The sequence below is a fragment of the Martes martes genome (assembly GCF_963455335.1).
Source record: "Martes martes genome assembly, chromosome: X".
NCBI lineage: Eukaryota > Metazoa > Chordata > Mammalia > Carnivora > Mustelidae > Martes > Martes martes.
Window position 1 is genome coordinate 26,997,497 of NC_137897.1, and position 16,750 is coordinate 27,014,246.

A 16,750-nucleotide genomic window follows, 5' to 3' on the forward strand; every position below is an offset into this window, starting at 1 on the left:
AGAGCAGGTACTCAGGGAAGGGATAAGGGCAGGGATTAACAATAAGGATTCCATACAGACACAGGTCTGGCACTCATATGGGATGATGCTCTTCAGTCTGGCAAAAAGTCATCCAAAAGCAATTTTCTCTGAACCCAAAGTAAACAAAACCAGAATTCATCAGGTCAAGTTCCTGAAAAGGACTAGAGCTTTCATAAGCTAAATATGGAATTAGCTTAGGAGAGTGAGAAAATTAGGCCTAAGATTAGCTTTCCACGCCTTCAGCAGAAATTGTGCTAAAAGCTTTTTTTTTTTTTAAGGTTTTTTCATCATTGTTTGTGTCAAAAAAAAGTAAAAGAAAATACCCCAAAGAGCCACTGTTGGGAGCAAGAACTATGTAATAAAAGAATCCCACTAGATCCTGTATAATCATAAAAATCTTTATCACATGTATTCTCCCTTTAACTTTTATTTAAAGTATTACAAACTACTTTTATCAAAAATGTTACCTTGAGTAATGAAAATTTGTTAATACAACAGTACATTGCCACTAAAAATAGGAAAGTATTATTTAACAGACTTCTTGCCTTCGCTCATACTCTCTTTGCTCTTTACTCTCATTGATATTAAGTTTCATACATATGAGCCTATCTTTTATTTTAATTCATTTTGCATAATGGAAATGCAATATATTTTTTTCCACATTCCTATAACATAGTGCATATCAACAGCAGAGTATTTTAATAATGGGCTTTGAAAACAATATTATGGTCCATTATATCAGTTAAAATATAATCTATCTATAGGTAGATATATATATACACATATATAGAGAGAGAAACTCTATAAGCCTGTAGATACATATTATATATATAATATATATACACACACATACGTTATGCTACATAGACATATATATTTGTGTGTATGTATGTGTGTGCGTATATACACATGCTATGCTATGCAGACATATTTATCATGCATATACCCACAGATATAATAGATATGTATGCATATGAGGACTAAAAACGTATATGCGATAGAAAATATCATTGATATTAGGTACTCTTTTGATACTTTACCTGTTGAGAATAGTGCATTTGATGATGTAACTGAAAATGTTCTTCTTTAGTAACTTTTGATGGCCTTGGCAACATTTCCACTTCCTGGATGGCTTCAATGCTCACTTGTTGAGGCAAAACTTGGAAGAGTGATGTGATATACATTAAGATGGACTTCTTATCTGGGTAAGTGGTGGCAACATCTGTAAGCACATTAATACCACACATCAATTTTTGGTTTCTATATTCGAGTCTCAGAAAGGCAAATGAACGAATCAATGTTACAGGAAGAAGACACATTAATGAGCACTCGATTGCCCATGAATGTCCTCCAGAGACTAATTAGAACATGATAATCAGGCCGAAAATGTCCTTCCAATTTGGCAGACCAATGAGAGGAGCACTAAAGTTAATTTCTTTTCCTTGTTCACATAAAAACTTCATTCCGTAATACTTTTTCCTAAGTCAAATTGCCAAACTAGCCCATCTTAGAGAGTAGTTTTCATTAGATAAGAAACACAAATAAAACATTATAACTTCCTTCCCATGGAAAGCTATATTAACTTTTCAATTAAAATAGTGCATGGTAATTAAACAATTACATGAAAGAGCTTAATGCCTTGGCTTCCAGTAAGGAAAGCTTGCATCATCTAATCAAATTTTTGCTGGTGATTAAGTACATAAAGAGCAAAATATGTCTCTGTGTTGAAAAGAACCATGTATTTCCACAATAACAATAAAATAAAACAACAGTATACCATATGCATATGATTTCTAATATTCCTTAAGTATTTAAAAACATTTGTTTACATTTGTGTACATCTGTTAACGTCAGATGTTACCTTCCTTCTCAGACTCTAGAGATAAATTTAAAAGTCCTTGGGGCGTCTGGGTGGCTCAGTGGGTTAAGCCTCTGCCTTCAGCTCAGGTCATGATCTCAGGGTCCTGGGATCGAGCCCCGCGTTGGGCTCTCTGCTCAGTGGGGAGCCTGCTTCCCTTCCTCTCTCTCTGCCTGCCTCTCTGCCTACTTGTGATCTCTCTCTGTCAAATAAATAAATAAAATCTTTAAAAAAAATTTAAAATTCCTTCACATAAAGTTGATCTGACATTATGTTCTTTGCCACATCCAGGGAATGAAAGAAACCCAGCATTTAAAGTCAATAATAATTTGTAATAACACACATAGTAAGTGGCACCTCCTTCTGAAGGTTCTTCTGCTACTTGGCATTACAATTTACCCACTGCATTCAATCCAGGGAACCAAGATGTAAAAATAATCCTTTATGTGAAGTGTATCATTAATCCCAGAAGTGTTAAAACATAAATCCTGGCAAGAGGCCAAGACAACTATGCAGCAATGTGCCAGACATTTTTCTTGCCATAAATTTAGCTTAACTTAACAAGCATTAAAAGATCTCTTTTATCTTAAATATGTATATTCTGGCCAGGTATTCAGATCACGAGTAAAAAAGCCAACAGTCAAATCTCAGCCCACTAACATAAAAGGAAGGTTGAAAAAGTCACTTAGTCAATCCCTTCATAAGTAGCAAGAATGTAATTAATTAGAAAAACATTTTTAAAAAGATGTATTTATTTGAAAAAGCGCACATGTGTGAGTGAGGGAAGGAGTAGAAGGAGAGAATCTCAAGCAGACTCCCCTCTGAGCATGGAGCAGGACTTCATTTCATGACTCACAAGATCATGACTTAGGCAGAAACCAAGAGTCAGATGCTTAGCCAACTGAACCATCCAGGTGCCCACAGAACAACTACTTTTAATATATATTTTAAATATTTTATTTATTAGAAAGAAAGAATGAGCAGGGGATGGGAAGGAGCAGAAGGAGAGGGAAGCAGCAGACTCCCTGCTAAACAGGGATGTGGGGCTCAATCCCATGACTCTGGGATCACTACCTGAGCTGAAGGTAGACGCTTAGCTTACTGAGCCACCGGGCGCCCCTATTCTTTTAAAATATTTTTGAAAAGACCTACAGAGGAGGAAAAAGTCAATATTCCTTGGTCTGCTTCTATCCATAGTATAATAGAATACTTCTCTCTTTTTTTTAAAGATTTTATTTATTTGAGAGAGAGTAAGCGCTAGAGAGAGAGCACACACAAAGGGAGAGGGAGAGAGAGAGAGAAGCAGGCTCCCCAGTGAGCAAGGAGCCCAATGTGGGATTCGATCCCACAACCCTGGGATCATGACCCATGCCAAAGGCAGATGCTTAACCAACTGAACCACCCAGGCGTCCTTAATAGAGTACTTCTCAATTTTTAATGTGCGTATGAATCACCTGGGGACCTTTTTCAACTCAGAATCAAATTCAGTATGTCAGAGGTGGAACTTGAAGTTCTTCATTTCTTACAAGCTTGCAGGTGATACTGACACTGCTGGCTTGAAGACCATTAACAGGGTTGAGAAATATTACACAGGAAGCAGACTGTTCTATCATCTGCCACTTCATTGTTTTGCCTTTTTTCCCCAAAAAAGATACTTACTGGACACTTAAGTGCATAGGCTTAGAGGTGCAAATTTATATAATACATATTCTTGGTTCCTTATTATAATTTAATTATTAACCAACAAGCGGTGAAGGTTAAGTTTTGGCAATGAATTTTTAGGAAGAACTAAAGAATACTTTGTGCATGAGTATCACCTTGCTAAAAAAAAAAAAAAAATTACTAAATTGGCTTTGAAATTCTGAAGACTGAAATACCCTTTTCATTTGATACTATTTTTTCAAGTGTTCTTTGTATGGTGGATACTACCCTTCTTCACCACATTTTCAACCTCTAAAATGGTTTCTTTTTTCTCACTAGGAACTAGTCAGCTTTATCTGTAATGAGCATAATTTAGAATTCTGTTTATTTTTAGTATCAAGTAAAACTATGCTGTGAGAAAGTCACTGGAATTAAGAAAAGTTGACCTATGACCATTTACTACTGTATTATATAGAAACATGTAGAGGGATATGTTTGAATGCAAATACATGTCATGATAAAAATAAAGGTAAAAATAAATCAAGAATTATTTTTATAACCCCAAGCAAATGTCAAAAATTATAGTACATTTTAACTATATAAAACATCTTTTGGATGGCAGCAAATATTCATAAATATCAATCATCAGAAAAATATACACTATTTGACCAAATTGACATTTTTACCTCAACCCATTAGCTTCCCAACTCTGAGGTTGTGTGGATTCAGCTGTACTAGCAGGTAAAATCCAATATTTCTTTTCTTAAAGAAAGGAACTTAGATATTCTAAAATATGTTAATTCACTTCAACATGTATGTGCTAAAGACCTATTTTGTTTACAATACTTTAACAGAGTATCCAGGAGATTAACAAGATAGGGAATTCATGGATTCCTCACAATTTGGAATAATAAAATAAATAATAGGAAAAGTACAAAATAATTGCATTGCTGAACAGAATTTAAAATGTGTTTCTCTAACTGGCACAATCAGTGCCTAAGTAGATTCAGAGAAAAGAAGAAATTATATATTACGAGGGGACCAGAAAAGTCCTTATGAATAGGAAACCGTAATAAGCAGGTTTCATTGGCTAGAAATGGGGGAATGAGGAAAGGTATTCTAGGCAGTAGAAAAGCATGAACAAAAGTACAGTGGTAAGAGACTAGAAACATCCCAGAAATAGTGCCTTTATGTGTCTTAGCCACAGACAGGAGAATAGTGAATAACAAGATACAATGGGTACACTAACTGTGAAACACTGAGAGATCATCAGTAAGAAACTAGAAATTTTGACCTTGGTTCAGTAGTTTAGACAGTAACTACTTCTGAGCAAGAGTGTGACAGCACTGAATTTTTTGTAAAGTAAAACTGTTAAGTACAGAATGGGGTGAAAGAGAAAAACAGCGGGAGGGAAGTAGGAAGCTAGGACCCGATCCAGATAGGAGGTGTTAGAGAAATAAACTAGGCTTTGTAATGAAAACAAAAAAGATGCATGATAGAAATTTTAAGATAGGTCCAAAATGACTTCATTCTATTTCTAATCATTTACTTCACAGTCTTTGAAAATAACTATATATATAAAATTCTGTCTAAGCCATGAGGGTACAGAGATGAACAAACTTTGAGTAAAATGGAGAGGAGGACAGATGGAGGGAAATTCTTGTTCTGTAATCAAAGTAACAAGTAGCCACCTACACAAGTTTCAGACTCATTTAATCAATTAACTATTACCAGCCTATATGGTCTTGATCATGATTCCTCAAGCCAGCCATTGTCAACCTTACCCTTCTGAAAGTTGGCTAATCAGAAATGAACTCATCCCAATGAACAAAATTCTAAATGCAAACCAATTAATAGTGGTGTCACCTGATTAACCCACCATGCTTCTAAAGGTAACAACCTACTCGCATCTGAGTGCTCACAGATCTCCTGACCTCCCAGTTTTTCCCAAAACCTAAGAATACTCTGTTTTTGTTTTTGTTTTTTAAGATTTTATTTATTTATTTGACAAACAGAGATCACAGGTAGGCAGACAGGCAGCCAGAGAGAGAGGAAGGGAAGCAGGCTCCCTGCTGAGCAGAGAGCCTGATGCGGGGCTCCATTCCAGGACCCTGGGATCATGACCTGAGCTGAAGGCAGAGGCTTTAACCCACTGAGCCACCCAGGCACCCCAGAATACTCTGTTTTGAAAGACTGGGGTTGAACAGCATAGTTCCATTTTAAGTAAGTGATACACTCAGCTTTGTCTTTTCATTCCAGATACCTAACAATGGTTTCATCATTTGATAAAATTCAACAGATGAAATTCACTTATAAATTTAAAATTAATGGCTTTTTTTTAGAAGAGAATGTGATGGAATGAAAGAATGAAAAATTCTGAATCTGAATTTAGATTTGTAAAAATCTGCACCTAAATATTTATATCTATAGAGATACATCCTTAACATCATTTACTTCTGTTTCCTCATCTGTGAAATAAAAACCAGAGTCCCAATCTCATCATGGTGCCATGAAGGTCAAATGTATAATTTTAGAAAAGACTGTAAACTTAATTAGGTTAATTTCATTAGATCCTGCTATTGTTACTATAATGCAATTATTATTTTTTTGTGTGTAGTATGAAACCAGATCCAGTTGTCAGAGACCACTAGTACTATTAATGGGAAGCCACAAGAAGCTGGTAGGAAGGAAAGGCCATTCATCATTTATTAAATATTCACAAGGCAATTATTTTGTGCCACTGAATATGCTTAGCCTATGTTATAAGTATCCAGTGGATGAGCCACTAAACAAATAACTATGGACCATACAATGTATGAGAATTCCAAAGAAATTTCATGATTTGGGGATGATCCTCACTTAGGATAAATAACTGCACCCAGCCCCATGCTTGGAGACTTTGTGAACACCTAAATATTTGTTGAGAAACTGAATATAGTAGTTAAAGCCATAGAAATTGATGAGAATTGTGTAAGACTGAAATTGACTTAAAAAATAATGTTATAGATAATAAGTACCATAGCATTTGAGGAGGGTGAGAATGATGGGATGTGATTTACTTTTTTTTTATTACAAGACATTAAAATGTATGAAGTGAAAGAAGTGGCTGTACTCCCAAAATAAGAACCTACAATTTTATGAAAGTAATCTTTGTACTAAAACCCTACTATATAATGGGTTTGTTGCCTCAAAAACCTAAGTTAATAATTTCTAATCTAATCTTTAAAGACATCTCAGAATGAAAATGTTCTGAACCCATAAATATTGCTAGAATGTTTTATTTTATGAACAATAACACTGATTTTGACAAGTGTTTCTATACTAATCAGAATTTTGATACTGAGGGATATAATGAGCAAATAAATCATTCACTGAAATTCCATTATTTTTCAAATGAGGAAACTGAAATCTACAGTAGTTTGATGGCAATTTCAAAGGTTGTCAGAATCAGAATTAGAACCCAGTCAGGGCACCACATTTCTCAATACCTTACCCTCATTCTTGCAGAAAATGTTATCTTAGCACATTTAAAAACCAAGTATCTCAAAAGTCATTACCTAAATGATGACCCTGTGATCCATGTGGTTCCATTACCAAATATTAATGATATTCCCCATAATAGTAATGATTTCTATATTTTTTTAGAGAGAGAGAGAGCATGAGCAAGAAGGGAGAGGCAAAGGAAGAGGGAGAAAGAGAATCTTAAGCAGGCTCCATGCCCAATGTGGAGCCCAACACAGGGCTCAATCTCACAACCCTGAGATCATGACCTGAGCCAAAATCAACAGTCAAACGTTTAACCAACTGAGCCACCCAGGAGTCCCTGATTTTTATTTCTAATAAATGAGGTATGACAAGAGCAAATATACATAAAAATATAACCTCAGTAGTAATCAAAGTAATGCAAATTAAATAAAGATGTGGGTTTTAAATTATATTCCTTTGCCTATCACATCATCAAAGAATAGCAGAAGAATAACAGTCAAAGTTGTAGAGGCATCAGTGATTTGGTCAAACTGATATTTTGCTGGAAGAGATTCAGTTGGTTCCAAATTTTGGGAAAAATATTTTGGCAATGTTTACTAAAACCTTAAAAACGATCATATTCAATGACCCAGTAATTTTCCTTCTACGAATCCAGCACAAAGAAATCACCAGAAATTTAAATGATGATTTATATAAACTTAATGTAAAATTTAAGCATTATTTACAATATTAAAAGATCTACCATACTAAAAAGAAAAAAACCAAACCATTCCAAGTGGCTTAATAGTTAGAGAGGTAAAGATGATCAAATATGTCATTGTCTATGAATAGTACAAAGCAACTCAAAACGTTGCTTTTGAAGAATTTTTTTAAAGATTTAATTTATTTATTTGACAGAGAGAGCACAAGCAGGTGGAGCAGAAGAGGGAAAAATCAGACTTCCCGCTGAGCAGGGAGCCCCATGTGGGGCTTGATCCTACAATCCTGGGATCATGACCTGAGCCAAAGGCAGATGCTTAACCAACTGAGCCATCCAAGCACCCACTTTTGAAGAATTTTTAATAAAATATCTTTATAACATTAAAAGAATAGAATGTACAAATTATGAAACATATAATTACAATTTTACAGAAAAGACTAGGCAAACATACTTCAAGACATTAGTGAAATGGGTATGTTGGTGGGACTGAAAATGGTTTTCCTTTTCTCTTTTGTCCTATATGTATTTTCTTCACTCTCCATTTAGCACTCACTAATTTTATAGTTAGATAATATAGTCTATATCATAATAAAAGTATTTTTAAAGATCAAAAAGAAACAATAAAAACGAAGTTGCACAAAATTTTCTTGCAGCATGCCCTCACCCTAAAAAAAACAGTGTGAGTGAGTTTGTCAGGAAACTGGTGCTTTCAACAAAACTGGTCTTATCTTGAGTAATCAACATCCAGAAAGTCTGATTAGCCAGCTGGCAGACACAACCTTGAAACACCTCTGGGAAATCTCAACAAGAAGCTCTACTGCCTTAAACCTCAGGTCAGTTTTTTGCCAGGAGAAAGGCAGAAATTAAAATAGCAGATTAAAATGTGTATCATATATAATCAGAAAGAAGTAGGATTTCAAAGATAAACAGAGACATAAATGTACACTCACAAGGCTGTTTGATCAGCCTTTCACAAGTTTTGTAAAAAAAAATAAATAAAAGGATGTCATTTAGAAACACTGATCAGAATAAATCTAGATCATGTCCCACAGCATTTGTATTATGAACTACATAATAAAAATAAATTCAATGTAAGAGAAGGGAAGGTGGTAAACTGGAAAGAAGAAACTTGTGACCACAAACTAGACATGTTCAGGTAGCTCTGAATGTGAAAATGTGAATACGCACAGATAGAAAGAGACACAATCAAAAGCCTGGGTCTGACTTCTCCAAAGAAGACAAATAAATGGCTAACAGACACATGAAAAAGTGTTCATCATCATTACCCATCATAGAAATTCAAATCAAAACCACACTGAGATACCACCTTACAGCAGCTAGAATGGCAAAAATTGGTGAGGCAAGAATCAACAAATGTTGGAGACCGTGAAGAAAGGGAACCCTCTTACACTGTTGGTGGAAATGCAAATTGGTATAAATTCCTAGTTTGGAAAACAGTATGGAGGATTCTCAAAAAGTTAAAAATACAGCTACTCTATGATCCTGCAATTGTCCTTCTGGGTATTTACCCCAAGGATACAGATGTGGTGAAAAGAAGGGACACATGCACCCCAATGTTCATAGCAGCAACGTCCACAATAGCCAAACTGTGGAAGGAGCCAAGACGCCCGTCAACAGACAAATGGATAAAGATGTGGTCCAGGGGCGCCTGGGTGGCTCAGAGGGTTAAAGCCTCTGCCTTCGACTCAGGTCATGATCCCAGGGTCCTGGGATCAAGCCCTGCATCGGGCTCTCTGCTGAGCAGAGAGCCTGCTTCCCTTCCTCTCTCTCTGCCTGCCTCTCTGCTTAATTGTGATCTTTGTCTGTCAAATAAATAAATAAATTCTTTAAAAAAAGAAGAAGAAGATGTAGTCCATATATACAATGGAATATTACTCAGCCGTCAGAAAGGATGAATACCCAACTTTTGCATCAGCATGGATGGGACTGGAGGAGATTATGCTAAGTGAAATAAGTCAAGCAGAGAAAGTCAATTATCATATGGTTCCACTTATTTGTGGAACATAAGGAATAACATGGAGGGCAGTAGCAGAAGGAAGGGAAAAATGAAGGTGGGGGGGAATCAGAGAGGGAGATGAACCATGAGCGACTATGGACTCCAGGATACAAACTGAGGGGTTTAGAGGGGGGATAGGGGGATGGGTTAGCCCAGTGATGGGTATTAAGGAGGGCATGGATTGCATGGAGCGCTGGGTGTTATATGCAAACAATGAATCATGGAACACTACATCAAAAACTAATGATGTATTGTATGGTGACTAACATAACATAATTAACTAAATTAATTAATTTTGCTACTTTGTCCCTAAGTATTTTGTATTTAATGCTATTAGAACTGTTATTTTAATTTTAATTTTCCAGTTGTTATTTTCTAATAAAAAGAAATACAACCAATTTTTCTAAAATAGAAAAACCCGTGTCTGCTAAAATAACCAAATACACAGATAAAAAATTCCAAAGAACTTACTACTGGAAGCAACTGTGTTATCAACTGAGGTTTACAAATGAAGATATTATTATGTCTTCTGATCTCTTAGCACCAGAGTTTGTAAATTATGGGCAATATCGTGTCAGTGGACTAATATATTTCAGTATTAGATTGTTATTTTCAATTTTATTATTTTTCATCCATCACTACATTCTACATATATACACCTTCCATTTGCATGCCAATGAATACAACGAATATATAGCATTCTAATAAGAAAATAACTTGCATATGTCCCCAAAAGTTAAATTCCTTAATTCTCTATAAGATCTGTTCTGCCTTCACTAAATTAAGTAATCCTTAATTAAGCCATTCCATAATTTTAGCATTCACTTACTGATCCAAGTTGCTTTTGTCATCTAATAACAATGTTTCTCATTAAAGGACTATAATATATACTAATGAAAATAATTTGTATTGGTGAAGATGATTGTTTCATAATAAAATTAACCATAAAAAACAGTGGCCTTCATTTATCCATGAGAAATACTAAATAATTTTATCTTTTAAACATCCAATTATTCCTTTTGATATGCTCATTGTGTAGCTAGCAGAAAACTTTCACTATCATCTTGGCACAAGTAGAAAACAGTGCTCAAAATACATAATGCTCCCCTAGGGCCTAAGAGGGGAAAAAAAAAACCAAACCCACAGGAGATGAGGTGTTTACAGGAGACTTTAGACACACTGAAAACTAGTTCAGCTTTCTGCCATTAACTAAACAATGCTAAATAAATGCAATATAAAATGCAAATAAAAATCATATATTCAATCCAATAAATCATGGCAGCTGAAGATGATGCTTTTGATTCGGTAAAGTACCAGAATGATAATAATGAGACACTGAAAAATGTATTTAACATTTACTGAGTTATTACTTCCTGCCAGGCTATATTCTAGTCTTTGAGTATATAGTGATAAATTAATGATGCCAGGGAGCTGTTCCCATGGAACTTTGGTTCTAATGGGGAAGCAAAATCACAAATAAGTACTTTCAAAGTTCTCTATTTACCACTTGCCAATCAATTCAACCCTATCACCTATCACCTAGTTTTGTTTGTTTGTTTGTTTGTTTTGCTTCATTGTATAAATGAAACTGCATTCCACAACTGCATTATCTTTGTTGTGCTTTTTTGGGAAGAGGATTAAATAGGAGTGGGGATTTTGTAGTGTTAATACCAAACATTCACCTAGTGCCTGAGAACAAATGCACAGAAGCTAGTGGATAAAACTCAATTAAATGGAAATTCTCAATAAATCGTGACTTTACAAGTTTCAGATAAGCCACCTTTAAGTTGAATGCTTTTGAACCAAGTGTCAAATGTCTTCTGTGTTCAGCTAATCAGCCAACTGTTCTGTCTTTATAGTTTTAATTCCAAATACAACAAATTTTGAAAAATCTCTTTTCTAGCTACTCACTGAATTTGTACCTCATTTAAATACATGTATTTAAGATACATACTCCTGGCCATTTAAAAACTGAGAACAACTTTTTAGTACATATCCTCTAAAACCAGGAGAATAGAAGCTAGTTTGACCTCACAAACAGAAGCTAATCAGTCAGGGTGGGAGATCAGTGATAGAAAACATTTGTACTTTCTTAACATTCCCTCTACAGGACTATTGTGGAAAGCACTATTGAAGTTTCCATCTGAGAAGAAATATTTTGGCTCCGCGACATTTAACTCCGCTTCCTTCACTGTCACCTGCTGTTTCTGTGCTTTGCTTCTGATCTAACCAAATTGACTGTTTTTTTTCCCTAGTAGTAGAAAAAGGGCATTAAGTTTTTTAAGTTACTGACTCCAATGGTATCTTCCTTATTAGCACAAAACACTCAATTTCCAACCCCTCATTCTCTACAGAGTTAAAAATGGTGGTTGATAAACAATGAAGCCAGAATGGAGATGCTCACTTCATTTAACACAGATTTCAGTGGTCATTACAGAGCTTTCCGATATGTTTTGGGATTCAGAATATGCCTGATGGTGTAAGCAAGCTCCAAGGCAAATTCCATAATGATAACTAGCTTAATGCTGAAACTGTATTTAAGAGCAATCTTTTTCATAACAAATATTATATAAAAAGTATCCATTCCATATCAAAGAGCTTAGCTTGCTGAATCAAGCATACTCTGAAGCAGGGAATGGATGGGGTCAATATTTTAAAGACGAGCTCAGAGGGCTTCTCTGGCTAATAGTGGATCAGAGAACTAGCTTCCATGTCTCTACTCCGCTGATGGCTACAATGTTGCTAAGCCTAATGGATTTTTTTCTACTCTCATTTTACTTGGTAGCTCTCAATAGCACTCTTTCTTTGTTTTTCTTGGAACCTTTAACACTGTATTTTTCAGGTTTTATACCTATCAGCCACACTTTCTTAGGCTCTCCTCCTGGCCCAACCTATTTATATTATAGGAAATTTTGGAAAGATTTAGAGGCCAGATCCGGGTCTTCTCTAGCTACACCCACTCTCCCCAAGGTATTATCTTCCAATTATCCCTCCCAAACTCTCTTAAATATTGCCTATATGCTAATGATTCCTAAATATCTATCTCCAGCTGAGAGCCCTCTCCTCAAGACATCTCTTAAATTTGTTATGTACAAAGTAAGGCCCTCGGTTTCCTTCAAAGACATTAGTCTCCCCATTAATCACCATCTCTGAATATAGCAACAACATGTATGCATTGTGTCAGGCTGTGAACTTAGAAATTGTCCTTGATTTTTCTTTTTTTCTGTGTTCTCTATTTTGATCCACTAACAAGCCTTGTCTTTTCTGCCTCTAAAATGAATACAGGCACCTATTTATCTTCATGTTCATGGTTACTATTTTCACCTGAGCTATGATCCTTGCCTTCTGGGACCATTACATTCATATCCTAACTATTCCCATGCCTTTCAATCCATTCAGTATGCACCAGCTAGAATTATCTTCAAAAAAACACAAAAATTAAATAGCACTGTCATATTTAAAGCCCTTCAGAAGTTTCTTTGTTTAGAATAAATCCAACCTATTTCTATGCCCTACAAGATACTATACGACCCAGTCCTGTACTCCTTGCTAATGGCAATCTAATGGCCTCTCTCTTTCTTGTCGGTACCTTTCAGTTACACTGGCCTTGTTTCGTATCTGAAATAACAAAAGTCCTTTTATACCTTTTGGTCTTTATACTTGCTATTCTCTTTGTCTGGAATATTTCCCCCATATCTTTGCATTTTTGGTTCATCCTTTTCCATTAGGTTTTAGCTCAAATGGCACTTGAGATGCATTTGTTGATCACCCTATTTTAAAAAACTAATTCCCTTTCCCTTCATTTCACAGTGACTTACTTCCTTTATATCATCTGTCACAAACTGCAATTATTATTCTTATTTATCTATTCCTTCGCTATAATTTGTCTCCCTACGATAATCTAAGTATTATAAGGGCAGAAACCTTCTCAAAACTGGTTTATCACTTACTGACAAATAGTAGGTACTCAGTATTTGTTAAATTAGTAAATGAATGGATGAACAGATAATTATGGCTGCAGGGAATCAAGTTATCAAGTTTCACTTCAGTAGAGTGAATATAGAATAAGACTCATGTTGGAAATTGAGAACTGGATGGAGAGGAAAAGAGCATTAAAACAGAGAGAGGCCAGCAGTATTTATCTCCCACCAAAATCACATTAAAGAGATTCAGTTTGATATTTAATTACTTTTCATTGAGCATCAGTTATGTACAAGGGATTTTATTATGTTTTCTCATTTACCATTCAACATTCTCTTATGAGTTAAGAATACTGTATAAGGTCATCTGACTAATAATTGATAGTCCCAATAAAGGAGAAAAAAAGACTCCCGAGCTCACATCCTAGTTGTCTCATTTTGACCATTTGACCATTTGTCTCATTCTGACCCTTAGCTTCCTATCGTATCAGAGAAATTTTTATTAAATTACTGATGACATTCTCAAAAATGAAACTTGATTTGCATAATATCTCCTGTTCTAGGAAATGGATCAGATTTTTTTTTAAGTAGTAAGGAAAGAAGCATTCATTTCTAAATTAGAGAGCATTAGTAAGTTAATCAGGAAGCCTATGAGTGATGATGACAAAGTTAGTACTTTTTAACTATAAGATTGAAAATACTCAAGCTAATACTCAAGGTACAGGGAAACTAATATTTTATTCATTCTTTCCAAGCTTTGGTACAGACTCCAAAAAAAGCACAGTACTTTACATAGAATAGATGTTCAAAAGTTATTGACTGATATTCATAGGAAAATTTGTTCAAGTACACTCTGACCCACGAGAGTAAAAGATAACCCCTTAGAACTTGGATAAAGCACAGCCCTCAGTAATTTAGTACTGTGTTTGAATCCATGGTGGGTTGGAAGAGTTAAGCAAATGAAAGCCTTGTCATCTCACTAAAACTATGACACGGTCATAGGTAGGATACTATGAAATCATTACAATTGTAAGAGCGGTTCTTTAAATTGAGATATTAAAATAAGAGTTTCAGTTAAGAAACAAGGAAAAATTAACAAGATAGAGAGATAGATAGATAGGCAGACAGATACACACACATACCCCTAAAAAACAATATGGTCACATACATAACTACTGTGTGTGTGTGTGTGTGTGTCTTATTTGAAAAGCAATCCCTTTTGGCTAGAGATTAGTAACACCAAAAATGGGTAGAGAGAAGGCAAGGCATGGCTTCTGATTTCTATTTTAATAGTTGGATGTTCATTTTACCCATTTGCAATTTTAAAATTTCTTTTCCCTTTTTCAATGGCTGGACAAGGTTTAAAACTGATATGCTAAATATGACATAGCTACATTTCTTATCACAGTTTCTGGTTCTTCTTGATTTTCAAATTTCAGCTTCTCTTAAATAGCTTTCCTTCAGGTTAAACTCTACCAACATGGCTCTCCTGATGACTGTGAGCCTCAGGGCTTGGTATAACTAGCTCAATTACTATATCTTGCAAAGTGTGTCTCACTACCCAAAACTTTAGACCCTGTTCAGGCTCTGGTCTTAGACTGGTCAAATGGGCCCCATTTCCATTCTCATCATGACAGGAAACCTCTCTCTTGAAAAGAAATCTCTCACTCAGAAGAAACAGGTCAGATTAATGATCTCGGCTCCAAGAGTTAATCTTTCAGCTCTCCCTGATTTTCCTTTTATTAGTTTGGATTTTATCTCTCACTTTTAAACATTTTTATTAGAAAAGCAATACATGCTTATTGTAGTGGAAAATTAAAATAGTACAGGAGTATATAAAGTGAACATTGAAAGTACCCCACAGCTCTACACCACGCCAGTCCCATTATCTAGAGATAATACTTCTCAGCAAAAGCTATGCTGTCTATTCAACTGTTCATCTGTCCATCCCCCATCAGTCCATTTAGGCATCTATTTATTTATTAATCTGTATTTCTAATGAGGTCAAACTGGATACAAACTATCTATATATCTACTTTCTTACACAGGTTCACAAATGTGCCCAGTTTTATAAATCTAAAGCGTTCTTCTAGAACCCATAGGCTATATATAATTTTGGATAATGAAATGAATTTCTTCATATCTTTATGCCCTCATAGATAAAATGGGACCAATGCTTTTAAAAGAACTTTTTCATAAAAAGATAAATGTAAGTACTCAGAAAAATATCTATGAAAAAGTAAGTTTTCAGCAAAATGCAGCTTTAGAATGTATATACACATACATACATACATACATACATACATACAATTTGGACTTTAAGAATTATTTTTTATAATGCATGCATTCATCCATCCATTTATTTTTTGCAATTGCTTTCTGGGCACCTACCATAAGGCAAGTATTATGCTAGGCAGTAGAGGCATAATAGTGAGCAGAAGTTAAATAAAAAACAAACAAATCTGGATTCTGATTTTATGGAGCCTATAGTCCAGTGGTAGAACTATACCTGCCTAGCATTGCACAGTATGGAATAATACTGCAACTGCTGTAAACAATGCTGCAATTAGCATCCTCACATATGTGTCTTAGACATGTGTAGGCATTCCTATAGCTCTAATTCCTAAATATGACATATGAGGATCAAAAATACATAGCATTCCATATTTTGAAAGATAACTCCAGATGTCCTACACAAATTTTTCCAAGTGGTTCTTCCACCAAAGGGACCTATTTTCATGAACCTTCATCACCACAGAATATTGTGCTTTGTATTTCTTTAAGTATAGGCAGTTTTGAGCTTATTTTGTTTTGACCGGTTATTTGTAATTTTCTCAAGTGGATGTACAGATCATATTTAGCCACGTTATAAACACTGTTATAATATATTTATTCATATTCATTGTAAGAGTTTTATCACAGTCAAGTTATTCTTTAGGATCAGTATGATTCCTCAATCTGTCATGTTTTGTTACTTTTTAGTGGTGTCTTTTACTGCAGAAAATATTTTAATTTCTGTGTTGTTAAATCTGTCAATCTTGGGGCACCTGGGTGGCTCAGTGGGTTAAAGCCTCTGCCTTAGGCTTGGGTCATGATCCCAGGGTCCT

General features: G+C 35.1%; 1 protein-coding gene across 2 annotated transcripts in view; it reads right to left on the reverse strand.

The window, feature by feature from the left end:
* DMD (dystrophin) overlaps positions 1 to 16,750 on the reverse strand; it is a 2,068,501-nt gene that overhangs the window by 1,555,665 nt on the left and 496,086 nt on the right. For both annotated transcript variants that reach the window (XM_080795194.1, XM_080795193.1), the window contains exon 8: positions 1,062 to 1,243. In XM_080795194.1, the coding sequence (XP_080651320.1) occupies positions 1,062 to 1,243 (182 nt within the window). The remainder of the gene's footprint in view (positions 1 to 1,061; positions 1,244 to 16,750) is intronic.